General features: G+C 41.1%; 1 protein-coding gene across 10 annotated transcripts in view; it reads right to left on the bottom strand.

Annotated features, from left to right (window-relative positions):
- KCNH7 (potassium voltage-gated channel subfamily H member 7) overlaps window positions 1–15,960 on the bottom strand; it is a 567,276-nt gene that overhangs the window by 134,116 nt on the left and 417,200 nt on the right. For all 10 annotated transcript variants that reach the window (XM_068245637.1, XM_068245631.1, XM_068245632.1 and 7 more), the window contains one exon: window positions 3,479–3,878. In XM_068245637.1, the coding sequence (XP_068101738.1) occupies window positions 3,479–3,878 (400 nt within the window). The remainder of the gene's footprint in view (window positions 1–3,478; window positions 3,879–15,960) is intronic.

Raw genomic sequence — 15,960 nt, 5'->3', positions numbered from 1 at the left:
CACTTATTTTATTAGAATTTCCCTGATGACTCCTTTAAGTGTACTGAAAACTAGAATCTAAATACTTTTTTAAATGTATTCATTTGCATGCCACCTAGGAAGGCATTTATGATATTTACGATAATTATAAGGCGATATATAGCATTTTAAAAATGTTAAGGAATGTTTTAATATGTTTAGTACACAATGGCCTATATCCTATTAACTTTTCTCCAAGGAGATATTGTTAAACTTTAGGCTGTGTTCACAGTGAGACTGTGCGTTTTAATGCGACGCTAAAGTCACAACGTGTCTGCATTAAGAGGTAACGCACTGAAAGCAGTGAGTTAGCACAACGCAACTTTAACGTTGAGTCCTATGGGAGAAAAGCACTTTACAAATGTTATTGTATTATATTGTAACCTCGCACTGCGAATGGCCCATAGAATTAGCATTGCGACGTTCACAGTGCGACGCTCACAGTGCAGGTGGTGTAGAGCGCTATAACGGCATGCGGCATCCCAAACAGAGCATGCAGCACGCTGCTGCAAAACATGCATATTAACAGTGACAGTGAAGCATACTTTTTATTGGCATTATGCTTCACTGTATGCAACATGCAGATAATGTGCAGCATGACTTTCCTGTTCCTGCTTTATGGGGAACGCAATGCCCACTGTGAACCTAGCCTTACAGGTGGATCTGCTAATTATCTCACTGACAAAGAACCACTTAGACGCGACCTATAAAAGATCTTAACCCCATGCAGTTTTCTGCACAATGACTATGCCTTCCAATTTTCCTTGTAATTTTTCTTTACTAAGTGAACATAAAAGAGGAACAGGAAGAAAACGGCTTATATTTGTCAACAAGCATAGAACGTCCTTCCTGCATGCCGTTCCTGCCAAGTTTTTGAGATGGAACATGTAATATTCTCCTGATATTTACACTAATGAAACCTATTTCCAAATCATTAGTCATAGCAAGATACCTTCGGAGACTTAAAGGCCTTATAAACCTGACAGAGCTAATTAGCCGTTGCTTTAAAGGTCTTGCTGGGGAGAATTATAGATCACCCCCTTGCATTTAGGCTACAATTATCAAGGTTGGATATCTGATCGCAGGTCCATAATACTCTACAGCAGCAGGAACACAGAAGCCAATCGGTTTCTACTTGATTTCTAGGCTGGTTTCATAACCTTTCATGGCAATTAGTTCTCTGCCCAAGGTGACAAGGATAAAAATCAATTTTAAATTTTGCTTTCATATCGACTTTATTCTTTATCTGCTTGCGTTCATCCCATTGCAAATGACAGTTTCAAGGTACTGATCTTTCCTGACTTAGACAAAAGGCAGAAACTCTTATGCAACTTTTATTCTGAGTTTTCTCTAAGGAAATAACTTTACATCTAATCTTAAAGAGACTCTGTAACAAAATGTTCAGCCTTAGTTCTATCCTATAAGTTCCTTTGCCTGTTCTAATGTGCTCTGGCTTAATGCAGCCTTTCCTAATTGCACAGTGGCTGTGTTATCTCTGTTATATGGTCTAATCTGTTTCCTTCTGTCGGGCTAAGACTTGAATGTGTGGAATGTGCAGGGCTGCTTGTGATTGGATAGAAGCAATACACACCCTCTGCAGGCCCCCTGCAGGCTCTGTATCACTCACACACTCTGCTTATGTGAGCCTATCACAAGCTGGTTAGTTTGTTTGTAAACACTGCCTAAAACTGTTAATTACAAGCCAGGATTGCAGCAGAGAGTGGCAGAAACAGCACAATAATGTTTACGTTTTTAGCAATAGAAAGCACTAAATAGTAAGTAAAAAGGTAATATCAAACCCGTAAAATCATTTTAAGCATTTTTTTTTTGCCTGGTGGAAGCCCACAGCATTCCAAAGTTTGTACTCAGAAGTTAGAACAAGTGCCATTTCTTTTCTTTTTTCACAAATACAAAAGTGTCAAATATGCCTACTACAGCCAATAAATTCCAAATAGACCTGCAACATCGAAAATCATCATTAAATGTTCTTTAAAAATCCATTAGTCAAAAAGCGCTTTCTTTGTGGTTATGCCCAGATCCAGTGGGTGGGGCAGAAGCGGTATTGGTATCACTTCGGGAGGGAGGGGAATGTAATTAGTAAACATGAAAATAAACAGGTCAGAGCAGAACATTGTCAGTAGGAGCCTAAACTGTTCCTTATAGTAAAGCTGAACTGGTTCTTGATCATAATAAACATTCCCCTAGGTAGCGTCCAAAATGGAAAAAGGGAATTTGACTTTTTGTTCAGAAGATAAAACATTCTAGCTCAGCCCATGACATAGCTCCACATCCACCTTCCCTTCTTTCTCAAGGATGGGGTGGCAGGATAGGAGAGATATGGCTGATGTTTACTGGGAAAGGTGAACTTCCTTCTGTTTGGATGGGATAGAGGGAGCAGATGTTTTAATATTATATATAAAAAAAGAAAAGCATGTCAATTGAAAAAAACTAGAATGATTTAAGAGAGTTGCGTTTAGCTGCCTTTGGGCATATTCATTTTGATCCATTAAGAACCATTTCAGGTACTCTACGGTATGCATGGGAAGCAGCAGTGTCATGCATCATTTGAGAATGCCAGATGAGATCATTTATGCACGATTCATACATATTCATTCATTTAACTGTCTTATTTGGTGCTAAATTAACAGAAAACAAAAACATTCTTGTGGCTGGAGATTTTAAGTCATAAGATGAAGTGAAGTCAGCAAACTCCTAAAAAAACCAAAGAATTCTGCATCAACTCCACTGTATGTCCACAATGGTTCTGGATACACAAGATGGCCAAATTAATGTAAACTAACAATTTGCATCATCTTCCATTACGCCAGTGTTCTTAAATACAGACTAAATGCCTTTTTTTGTTGGATCTGTGGCAGAAGTGAGACATGTTAACACTGGCTATTATTCAATTAATTTGTTCTACTACTGTCAGCTGTCTCCTAGGGAATAATTTTACACCTAATCGAAAAAAATGCCCTTCAATCCACTAGCAAGAAAGAAGATATGCAGAACAAATTTGACACTACAGTACTTTTTTTCACCAACTTTTTGGTACTTTTCAATTGTAGAGTGCTAAAACATTATTTTAAACAGAAGATGAAAAATTATCTACTTAGAAAATTTAGGAGATAAAGTGAATTGCTATGTTAAGAAGGCACTGCTGTACTTTTCATTTTAGTACTACATAGTTTTTTGTTTTTTTTTAAGTCAGCAAATAAAATATTAGAAACAAATTTTTATTTTAGAACTTGATCTCAAGGTGTCACTGTCAATTTTAGTAACTAGAAAGAGATCAGTTTTACTGCTAAATGGCCCAGGTAACATGTCTTCATAATGAACTTTAGGACTTAATTACTGTATCACTTACCAATATGAGAGACCTAGTCATTGTAATTTAACAAGTTTGACTATACAACTTATGCTGCAAAATAAGGTTTTAACTCATGCAGGTTCTACTTACAGCCAATCAACATAACACAAATGGAGAAAACTTTTTCAGAGTTGGTATTGGGAGATACATTTCCGAAGCCCACGCTTGTCAGACTGCTGAAGGTGAAATAAAGTGCTGTGACATATTTATCCTTGATAGACGGTCCCGAGCTGGGGTCACTGTAATTGTACGGTTTCTTAATTTGATCCCCTAGAGCATCCAACCAGCTAATTTTGTGAATCAGGTAGGGCCGTTCCACATTGCCAATCGCATACCAGATGCAAGCAAGCCAATGAGCAATCAATGCAAAAATACACATTAGCAGCATAAGGACAGCAGCACCATATTCTGAATATCTGTCCAATTTTCTGGCCACTCGTACCAAGCGAAGCAGCCGCGCAGTTTTCAGGAGTCCGATCAGCGTAGTGGTCTGTGAATACAAAATAAATAAATATTCATGGACTTGAACAAGACAGAATCCTTGAAGTAAGATATACCCCAATTCTAATAGTGTTTTATTATTACTAATCCAAGAGAATAATTTATTTCAGAAATAGGGAAAAAGATCTCTGTTAATTGCAGTTGGATTAATTTTTTGGACAAGCCACTCCAATGAATAATTATACTGGTAGCTTGAAATGCTGGTTCTGGTAAGAAACTCTTTAAATCCACATAATGATGAAGGTGGCTTGAAGGTGTTATCTCTCAAACACACAGTATTGTAGATTATTTTCAGAGATTTACTGTAGCTCTGCAGAAATTCACTGTAATTTAGCACTCTAAAAAAACCTAACTAAATTCATATACAATTTTAAAAAATCCCTTTATCCCCCCAAAAAAGATTAATCATATATTAATTATATTTAACGGGTATGAAAATTCATCAAAAGTATGGTACTTTAAAGAGGAGCTGTTAGGTATAAGGTCTCAGAGAAAATAAACACATATATCAGTAGCTAAAGATTGGCTGTACTTACATTACATATGCATTTCACTGTCCACGTTTGTACCTCACATAATTTTTATATAGTATTTGCAGAGAATGATGCTCCTGACAGCTCATGGCTGGTTCCATGTTTGTCTGTCTCCTATGAAGCCAAATGTGTTGTCATGTCCTGCCTGCTTCCTGATGATTCCACTCTCACAAACGCTGGCAATGAATAACACTACTGTGCAGTGAATATTAATTAGCCATGTGGCTAGGAACAATAGCGGACTCCTGCAGTGTACTCTGCCCGAGATTTATTAGTGCTGTGAGCTAGACTGTTACATGCTGTTGAAACTTGAGCCTCACTAGCAGCCAGGGGAGGGCCCCAGAATGCTTTGCAGTATCTGTTATTCGGCTTGTGTCCTCCTTAGGAGCCTGGGAATACGGAGCCTTGCTGTCAGCAAACATCTAAAGTAAGAGAGATTTTTAACTGCAGTATTGCCTTTTTGGCTTCCTTCTAAACTGTTTAACACAGGAGAATAGAGGTTTAAATTAGCTTTTGCAGCCTGACAGTTACTCTTTAAAAGGGTTTGTGCAGAATATCGAAAAAAATAAAATAAAATTAAGTTCCTCCTTAACATACGAAAAGGAAATAGAGATAACTGTTGAAACTTGACAGAGGAAATGAGAATTAGCAGGTTCCGAGTTGAGTTCAGCAAAATTGAAATTTGTTTCAATAAATTTCACTTTTATGCATTGCAGTCTATTAGGTGGTCACCTTGGTCACTTTTTCTGAGATATTTGCTAGGCCCCTGAAGGTGGCATCATTACCAAATAGTCTCTTATATTGACTTTCTAAAGTTCACCAACTGATTTTGGGAAAAAAAAATCTATTACAGACTAAAGCATTGGAATGGTAATGAGCTAAAAACTGCTGCAATTGTGCTCCCCGCTGCATTTAAAACATAGGTTTATGCAAAAAGCTTTTTGAAAAACGAATTGTTGACTACATTACATTCAGGGGCTTTGCAATTAAAGTTCCCCAGAACTGGAATTTTTTTAAACTTACTTTCAATTCAGATTTATGTGCGGTTTTGTGACATATGCCACAGCACCATCCGCGCCTTCCAAAGCCCCGTGGCCCATGCTCTACTCAGTCAATCTCAGACGTCGAATGTGGGTGGGGAGGAAGTGACAGTCTCCCTCTTCGTCTGTCCCTAGGAATGCCACCTTCATTCCCCGCCGATGGATCCCGACATCAGTGTGTGTAATGGCACAGAGCGCAGGAGAGTTGTGACTTGTGTGGGATTCTGTAGAATGATCTAAGGACCATAGTTCCTAGGGATGGACGGAGAGGAGGGAAACTGGCACTTCCTCCCTGCCCATATTCAAAGTTGGAGGTTATGGCTAAGCAGAGAGGGGGCCTCAGGGTGCGGATGGTGCTGTGACATATCACAGCACCACACATGAATCAAAATAAAAAGTAAGTTTAACATTTTCAGGTTCAGGGGGTACTTTAACTCAAAATGTAAACCATGATGGTTGCCCACAGACTGCAATGCAAAAAAACCCTCTAGTTTCTGAATTGAATTTTAGCCACATTCTTGAGTTACAATGTTAACTTACGACAGTATCCCTGGACAAGGATAACTAAGGACCACATTCATCAGCCAATGTAGCATTACTCAGAACTGCCAGACAGGCAACTCTGGATTTATAGCTATAGCTCCAAAAGGCAATCAGAAATGCAGGCTTGACCTACGAGATCTCTGGTGGCCAACTGTCACATCAACACCAGCTCTAGGTTCCACCAAGCATTCTATCAATGTCTTTGTGGAGGAAAGGGAGAGTGGGTGATGAAAGAGCTGCTGACTCTGCCAGCACCATTTATCATTCAGAAAGATAACAGTGATTAGCTATGGTTTCCAAGCATCAGTTCCACTTTCTGACATTGAGTGCCTGGAAGTTGCTTCCAACACCGATCAATCATCATGCCATATGTCCAAAAAGAGCCAAGTTGGGAGACTGCCATCTTAGATCTATGGGGACCTTCAAAAATGCACCTACATTCTATCTATATTATTAATATTTATATGTTGCTGAATCGTCTGCAGCGCTATACAGAGTATAATGTCTTGTCACTAGCTGCCCCTCAGAGGAGCTCACAATCTAATCCCTACCATAGCGATAAGTCCATCAAAGTCTGGGGCCAATTTAGGGGGTTATCGGTTTGCTTTTATGATGTGGGAGGAAACTGGAGTGGCCGGAGGAAACCGGTGCAGCATACAAACTCCGTGCCCTAGCTAGGATCAAAATTGAGGACCTAGTGCTGCAAGGCGAGAGTGCTATTTATTACGTCAATCTTCAGTAAGCTTGGGCAATTAAAATTTGTCACGATTCCCATCGCTAAAGCTATGTCTTAGGAGCCATGCTCACTCTGATACGCATGAGCTTTTATGCTGTGTGTCCATAGATGTGACAAATATTGGACTTTTACCTAAACCATCAGTGTAGCGGGACATCCTTTGCATACCTATTGTATGAGGAACAAGGAGTCCCTGTTCCCGGTTGGATGGTTTGTGTATGGTGGTTGCAGCCACCCTACCTCTCTTTTTCTCCATTCGCTAAAGCTGCACCAATGAGAGACCTCCTTTTAGTGCACATTCAGAGAATGAATAGAGATTTTCAATTACGACCAGCCAGTAAGAAAAATGATTTCTCTTTGTCTTTCTTCCCCTCACAATAGGTTAAATACTGTACTCTGCATATTCGGTATCACTTTCCATCTGACACTTTTTGAGTGCCTGGCCTGCTGCTTTCAAATGTTCTTATTCACATCAGGCCAAAGGCAGACGATAAAAGCTGCACAGAGGGGTTACATGGAGCCAGCAGAGCCCCGATTATGAAGTAATAGATGGAAAAAGTACAGTTTACAGTTTGTGTCCACCTCAACAAGTAATTACAAAAGGATAACCTTTCAGAGAAAATTGAAGCAAAAGGAGTAAATGGCAAACACATAATACATTAAAGAATACCAGAAGTGACATGTGAAATGATGAGATAGACATGGGTATGTACAGTGCCTAGTACACAAATAACTATGCTGTGTTTCTTTTTTTCTTTCTCTCCCTGAAAGAGTTAAATATCAGCTATGTAAGTGGCTGACTCAGTCCTGACTCAGCCAGGAAGTGACTACAGTGTGACCCTCACTGATAAGAAATTCCCCTATTTATCTCTTTCTTACTCTCAGAAGCCATTTTCTGCTAGGAAAGTGTTTTATAGTTGGAATTTCTTATCAGTGAAAGTCACGCTGTAGTCACTTCCTGTCCGAGTCAGGACTGAGTCAGCCACTTACATACCTAATATTTAACTCTTTCAGACAGAGAAAGAAAAAAAGGAACACAGCTTAGTTATTTATGTACTAGGCAGAAAGAAGAGCCCTTTGCCTCATTTATTTGAACCCATTAATATTCACATTTTATCACAGAGAAAATAATCGCTTTACTGAATATAAGGGAGAGACGACATCAATTCAGATACATAAAATAATCCATGGGATATATGCACAAAAGGCTGCCCACTAAACATTACCAGGCAGAGAGGCAGGAATACCATCAGGAAAAACAGCAGCAGGTCTTCATAATACTTTGTTTTTCAGATTTAAAGCAGGAAGTGCTTCACTAAATATATTTGTAATGAGAAAACACAACTATGTACAAATACAGTATAAAAAAAAAAAAACAGACAATAGGTCAACTTATAAATATAGTGTTTCATTATACATTAGGAGAATTTTTGCTTAACCGGTTCAGCGCCGCAGTGCCGAAAATCTCATGCATCCGAGCAACGTTCACCTCCCATTCATTCGCCTATAACTTTATTGCTACTTATCACAATGAATTGATCTATATCTTGTTTTTTCCGCCACCAATTAGGCTTTCTTTGGGGGGTACATTTTGCTAAGAGCTACTTTACTGTAAATGCATTTTAACAGGAAGAATAAGAAAAAAACTGAAACAAAATCATTATTTCTCAGTTTTTGGCCATTATAGTTTGAAATTAATATACGCTACCATAATTAAAACGCATGTATTTTATTTGCCCATATGTCCCGGTTCTTACACCATTTAAACGATGTCCCTATCACAATTTATGGTGCCGATATTTCATTTAGAAATAAAGGTGCATTTTTTCAATTTGCGTCCATCCCTATTTATAAACTTATAATTTTAAATAATATAATAACATATTCTCTTGACATGCATAATTAAAAAGTTCAGACCCTTGGGTAACTATTTATGTTTGTTTGTTTTTTTTAATTGTATTTTTTTTTTTATATATAAAAAAGTGTATGTGGGTAATTTTTGGTGTGGTAGGGAAACTGCTAATTTTTAAATGTAAAATTATATATTTTTTTTAATCAAAAATGTATGTGGGTGCAGTTTACTATTTGGCCACAAGATGGCCACAGTGAAAAAAGTCCTGGATGCGAACGATCTCACATCCAGGAACTAAAGTGCTGGGGAAAAGTTTCCTGGGGGCAGAAAAACCGCGCTCTCTGGAGAGAAAGCGTCGGTATTTCTGCGGAGAAGTTAGATCGGTGATTGGGAATTATATTCCCATTCACTGATTGGGGGGCTAGCGGCGGGTGCGCGCGCCCGATCGCGCGCACCACGCAGGGAAAGTAGCAGTGCCTATCTGGACGAGGAAACTCGTCCAGATAGGCCGAACTGGTTAAAGTAAACTTGAACCCCAGGAAGTTGACTTTTATTTACCCGATGCTCCTTCAAGCCTCCTGTAGTCTTCGAGCTCCCCTGGTGTCCTCTTGGTCACCTCTACTGTTCCACTGTCACCCCAAGTCTAAGGCCCAAGAACTTTTAACTGGGACTGGCTCCAGCTAGAATTCAAACCTTGGTCTCCTACATCAAGGCTTCCAAACCCTGCCCTCAAGTACCACCAACAGTACAGGTTTTGCAGAAAACCACAAACATTCACATGTTGTGAGGTAATTAGTGTCTCAGCAGAACTGATAAACTACCTCTGTGGATTGCCACAAAACATGCACTGTTGGTGGGCCTTGAGGACAGGGTTGAAAAGCCCTGTATTACATTAAATGTAGTGCCCTTGCCTCAACCAGTACACTATAAAACTGCCTCTTCCTCATTTTTTACAAAGGTATAAAATGACTTCACTAATTCCATCACTTAGCATACCATGCTGGAGTAGGAAGAGTGAACATCTGTTATGGCTAACACATAATGATGGAGTTGGGTACTTTACTCTTTACTACTTTATTTTACTCTTTTGTGTCCAGGAGTAAAAAGAAGCCTACTTAGAGTTGAGCTGAAATTTTCGTAATTTCGCATTACTAAAATTACGCATGCGAAATTTGCGATTACGATGCGAAATTACGGTAGCGTAATTGCCATTAAAATCATAAATTAAAATACCGTAAGCGTAATTTTCAACGCGTAATTTCGCGTTTCGTTCATGCCGTAATTTCGCATTAAACGCTACCATAATTTCGCGTTAAACCGTAACGCTCCGTATAATATAAAAAAGCCGCCGACTTTAAGGGTTAATAGCAAAGCCCCCTTAAATGCTAAGAGCCTCAAATTTGGAGAATATATTAAGGAGATCAGGAGGAATAAGAGGAAAATTTTTTTTTTCAAAAAGACCTTATAGTTTTTGAGAAAATCGATGTTGAAGTTTCAAAGGAAAAATATAAACATTTAAAAACCCGCCGACTTTAACGGTTAATAGCAAAGCCTGCTTAAAGTTTAGGAACACCAAATTCCCAGGGTATATTAAGAAGATCAGTGGGAATAAGAGGAAATTTTTTTTTTTAAAAAGACCTTATAGTTTTTGAGAAAATCGATTTTTAAGTTTCAAGGGCGAAAATGTCTTTTAAATGCAGAAAATGTCAGTTTTTTTTGCACAGGTAACAATAGTGTATTATTTTCATAGATTCCCCCAAGTGGGAAGAGTTTTACTTACTTCGTTCTGAGTGTGGGAAATATAAAAAAAGACGACGTGGGGTCCCCCCTCCCAGACCTTTTTAACCCCTTGTCCCCCATGCAGGCTGGGATAGCCAGAATGCGGAGCACCGGCCGCGTGGGGCTCCGCACCCTGACTATACCAGCCCGCATGGTCCATGGATTGGGGGGTCTTGGAAGGGGAGGGGCAGCCAAGCTTTCCCCTCCCCCTCCGAGCCCTTGTCCAATCCAAGGACAAGGGGCTCTTCTCCACCTCCGATGGGCGGTGGAGGTGGAGGCCGCGATTTCCTGGGGGATTCATGGTGGAATCTGGGAGTCCCCTTTAAAAAGGGGTCCCCCAGATGCCCACCCCCCCTCCCAGGAGAAATGAGTATAGAGGTACTTGTACCCCTTACCCATTTCCTTTAAGAGTTAAAAGTAAATAAACACACAAACACTTAGAAAAAGTATTTTAATTGAACAAAAAACATAATCACGAAAAAAGTCCTTTAATATTCTTAATTAACCATTAATACTTACCTGTCCCTTTAAATGAATGATCCCTCGAAATAGCCTCGGAAATGTTCTATCAGTTACAATGTAACAAAGTTATTACAATGTAACAACTTTGTTACATTGTAACTACGCCGCACCCGACGTCACTCGCCGCCGCCGCATACGCGTCTGCGCTGCACGGACCCGACAGAGCTCTGAGCTATATAGCTCAGAGCTCTGAGAAGCATCTTTGTATTTTGGCTCCAAGGAGCCCCATTGGTCCTTAGCAGACCAATGGGGTTCCTTCAAATCAGAAGGAACCCCATTGGTCTGCTAAGGACCAATGGGGCTCCTTGGAGCCCAAATACAAAGATGCTTTAGAGAGCTCTGAGCTATATAGCTCAGAGCTCTGTCGGGTCCGTGCAGGACGCTAAGTCCCCGCAGCTCCCGCTGCCCTCCCCGCCTCTCCCACATGTCACCCACATGTGGGTTACAGATGTGGGCAGGGTGGACAGCGGGGGCCAGCGGGGACTTAGCGTCCTGCAAGGACGCGTAAGTGTATGCGGGCTGCGGCGGCTGAGCGGCGAGTGACGTCGGGTGCTGCGTAGTTACAATGTAACAAAGTTGTTACATTGTAATAACTTTGTTACATTGTAACTGATAGAACATTTCCGAGGCTATTTCGAGGGATCATTTATTTAAAGGGACAGGTAAGTATTAATGGTTAATTAAGAATATTAAAGGACTTTTTTCGTGGTTATGTTTTTTGTTCAATTAAAATACTTTTTCTAAGTGTTTGTGTGTTTATTTACTTTTAACTCTTAACCACCCTGGCGTTCTGATTAAATCGCCAGGGTGGCTGCGGGAGGGTTTTTTTTAAATTAAAAAAAAACTATTTCATGCAGCCAACTGAAAGTTGGCTGCATGAAAGCCCACTAGAGGGCGCTCCGGAGGCGATCTTCCGATCGCCTCCGGCGCCCAGAATAAACAAGGAAGGCCGCAATGAGCGGCCTTCCTTGTTTCGCTTATATCGTCGCCATAGCGACGAGCGGAGTGACGTCATCGACGTCAGCCGACGTCCTGACGTCAGCCGCCTCCGATCCAGCCCTTAGCGCTGGCCGGAACTTTTTGTTCCGGCTACGCTGGGCTCAGGCGGCTAGGGGGGCCCTCTTTCGCCGCTGCTCGCGGCGAATCGCCGCAGAGCGGCGGCGATCAGGCAGCACACGCGGCTGGCAAAGTGCCGGCTGCGTGTGCTGCTTTTTATTTCGTTAAAATCGGCCCAGCAGGGCCTGAGCGGCAGCCGCTGGCGGTGTTGGACGAGCTGAGCTCGTCCAGACCGCTCAGCTGGTTAAAGGACATGGGTAAGGGGTACAAGTACCTCTATACTCATTTCTCCTGGGAGGGGGGGTGGGCATCTGGGGGACCCCTTTTTAAAGGGGACTCCCAGATTCCACCATGAACCCCCCCCCCCAGGAAATCGCGGCCTCCACCTCCACCGCCCATCGGAGGTGGAGAAGAGCCCCTTGTCCTTGGATTGGACAAGGGCTCGGAGGGGGAGGGGAAAGCTTGGCTGCCCCTCCCCTTCCGAGACCCCCCAATCCATGGACCATGCGGGCTGGTATAGTCAGGGTGCGGAGCCCCACGCGGCCGGTGCTCCGCATTCTGACTATCCCAGCCTGCATCGGGAACAAGGGGTTAAAGAGGTCTGGGAGGGGGGACCCCACGTCGTTTTTTTTTTATATTTCCCACACTCAGAACGAAGTAAGTAAAACTCTTCCCACTTGGGGGAATCTATGAAAATAATACACTATTGTTACCTGTGCAAAAAAAACCTGCCATTTTCCGCATTTAAAAGACATTTTCGCCCTTGAAACTTAAAAATCGATTTTCTCAAAAACTATAAGGTCTTTTTGAAAACATTTTTTCCTCTTATTCCCACTGATCCCCTTAATATACCCTGGGAATTTGGTGTTCCTAAACTTTAAGCAGGCTTTGCTATTAACCGTTAAAGTCGGCGGGTTTTTAAATCACATTTTTCCTTTGAAATTTTAACATCGATTGTCTCAAAAACTATAAGGTCTTTTTGAAAAAAATGTTTTCCTCTTATTCCTTCTGATCTCCTTAATATATTCTCCAAATTTGAGGCTCTTAGCATTTAAGGGGGCTTTGCTATTAACCCTTAAAGAGAATCTGTACTCTAATATTCTTACACTAAAAAGCATACCATTCTATTCCTTATTTTCTCCTGTGCCCCTCTGTGCTGTTTCTGCCACTCTCTGCTGCAATCCTGGCTTGTAATTAACAGTTTTAGGCAATGTTTACAAACAAACTAACCAGCTTCTAATAGGCTCAGCTAAGCATAGTGTGTGAGTATGCAGGGGGCCTGCAGAGGGTGTGTATCGCTTCTACCAATCACAAGCAGCCCTGCACATTCCACACAATCAAAGCCTTAGCCCGACAAACAGGACAGAGGAAAGATACATTGATTTATTACAGAGACAGTGTAATTAGGAAGAGCTGCAGTAAGCCCCAGCACATTAGAACAGGCATAGGAACTCATAGGATAGAAGAACTAAGGCTGAAAAAATTGTTACCGAGTCTCTTTAAAGTCGGCGGCTACCTAACATTGATCCATGCGTCAACTTTTCCGCTTCGGGAGCATGGCCATACACATTAATTTCGTAATACCCGTTGCAATGCGAAAATTACGCGAAAATTACGCTTACGCGAAATTTCGCGAAATCCTTCTTCATTACGATTATGTACTTACGGCCATAAACGTAATTACACTAATTACGCGAAATTTCGCGAAATCCTAATTACGCCATTACGCTCATCTCTAAGCCTACTCGATTTTTCTTTTTGTTTTACGTTATTTTTTTATGATATAATAAAACAGTTATATTTTGGTATAGATATTGTAGAATACATACTAGATTTTTTTTATTCTAATTTACCATCCACCCTGTAATACTTTGTGCTTCAGCATCCTTGTTGCCATGGTTTTTCTTTTAAGTTATATATTTAGCAATAATAATAATAATAAAAACTTTTCTCACTTTATACATGTGTAGTATAAAAGTTTTTATTGGAGTTGAACCTTAAAGAGACTCCGTAACAAAAATTGCATCCTGCTTTTTATCATCCTACAAGTTCCAAAAGCTATTCTAAGGTGTTCTGGCTTACTGCAGCACTTTCTACTATCACCATCTCTGTAATAAATCAACTTATCTCTCTTTTGTCAGACTTGTCAGCTTGTGTCTGGAAGGCTACCAAGTTCTTCAGTGTTGTGGTTCTGTGATGCATCTCCCCCCTCCAGGCCCCTGTCTGCACACTGCCTGTGTATTATTTAGATTAGGGCAGCTTCTCTCTTCTCTCTTATCTTTTACAAGCTGGATAAATCCTCCTCTGAGCTGGCTGGGCTTTCACATACAGAGGAATTACATACAGGCAGAGCTGTCTGCACTCTGCAGGAAGAAACAGCCTGACACTTCAGTGGAAGATAGCTGCAGGGGGAAAGAAACACACAAATGATCTCTTGAGATTCAAAAGGAAGGGTGTATACAGCCTGCTTGTGTATGGATGTATTTTCTATGTGTGGACATACTGTACATCAACCTACTTCCTGTTTTGGTGGCCATTTTGTTTGTTTATAAACAAACTTTTTAAAACTGTTTTTAACCACTTTTAATGCGGCGAGGAGCGGCGAAATTGTGACAGAGGGTAATAGGAGATGTCCCCTAACGCACTGGTATGTTTACTTTTGTGCGATTTTAACAATACAGATTCTCTTTAAAGGACTACTTCACTTTAGTCCAAAAATCGATATACTATAATATATCATCACTATACATGTTTTAAGTGAATTAAACTGTATACTGTATTCTCTTTCACCTCCCATCTGCAGCTGGAAACTTGGTAGAATCCATTATTGGAGCTATTTTCTCCATTACTGCTTTGCTAGATTTACAGCACTAGGAGAAATCCAGATGTTACTCCATTGCAGGGAAGCGGTTTCTATATATGTATTGTGGAAGCAATAACTCCCCATCTCAGTATCAGCTGACACAGGCATGCAAGGTAGTTTTACAATGAAGCATGCAGAGCTCCAGAGCTATGGCCTTGTGAAACAGCAAAGTATGTCTGTAATGTAAACTGTTAAAATACATAGGGATTATTATTACCATTATGTAGTATTTATATAGCGCCATCTTCCGCAGGGCTTTACAGAGTAAATAGCCATGTCACTAACTGTCTCTTCTATAGTCATATGTCCAGATTATACTGTATAGCTACCGTAATCATTAATCATCATCATCGTAATAATAATAAAAAACACCATCCTGAACTTGCACATATCCCAGTTGATCCAGGGGAAGGTGAAAAACCTTACAAGGCCTGGGCCAATTAGCCTTAAAATGGAAAAATTCCTTCCCAACTCCCAGATGGCAGTCAGATAAATCCCTGGATCAACTCTTCCGGGAATTACCCGTGTCACACGGCTGTCCCCAGTACAGCGCTGCTGTATATCGCAGCGCTGTACATGCTAATTCGCAGTCTAACAGTATCAGAGCAGAGATCCTACCAAGCAGGAGATGCGCGCACAGCCTGCGCGCGATCTCCTGCAAAACGAAGCCCCAGGATTTTATGCCGATCGCCGTTACTGGGGTTGCCGCCGTGGCCAAGCCCGTCGGTGTGACGCGGTAAGCAAGCAGTTAATGCCGAAGTAGCCTTTGATTCTCCTTGGAAGGCTTCAGAAGTACTTGCGTCTCTGAGTAATCCTGAAGACGAGCACCTCCGTACTTTACAGTATGGAGCCACTCGTCTTCTGTAGTACCCGGAGACCAGAGTAATTCCAAAGCCTTCCAAAGAAACCTGAAGACGCAGCTGGTGTGAAATCTGAACAGGGGCCGGGGGGGGGGGGGGGGGGGGAGGGGGGAAGAATGAGTAGACAGAAGACCAGGAAGGCGGCTCTATAGGATCCAGACCCTTCCCTCTTCTTAGGGGAGTATGTAACTTTTTGGTTTATGTGCCACAGTAATCCTTTAACAAAAGCTAATAAAGGTAGGAGGAAAGCATTATTACCTGGAGTAGGCTTTAAGAATTACTTAATT

The sequence above is a fragment of the Hyperolius riggenbachi genome, chromosome 7 (genome assembly GCF_040937935.1).
Source record: "Hyperolius riggenbachi isolate aHypRig1 chromosome 7, aHypRig1.pri, whole genome shotgun sequence".
Taxonomy (NCBI): domain Eukaryota; kingdom Metazoa; phylum Chordata; class Amphibia; order Anura; family Hyperoliidae; genus Hyperolius; species Hyperolius riggenbachi.
The sequence above is the reverse complement of the archived record's forward strand: the minus strand, read 5'-3'. Positions and strand labels throughout refer to the sequence as shown.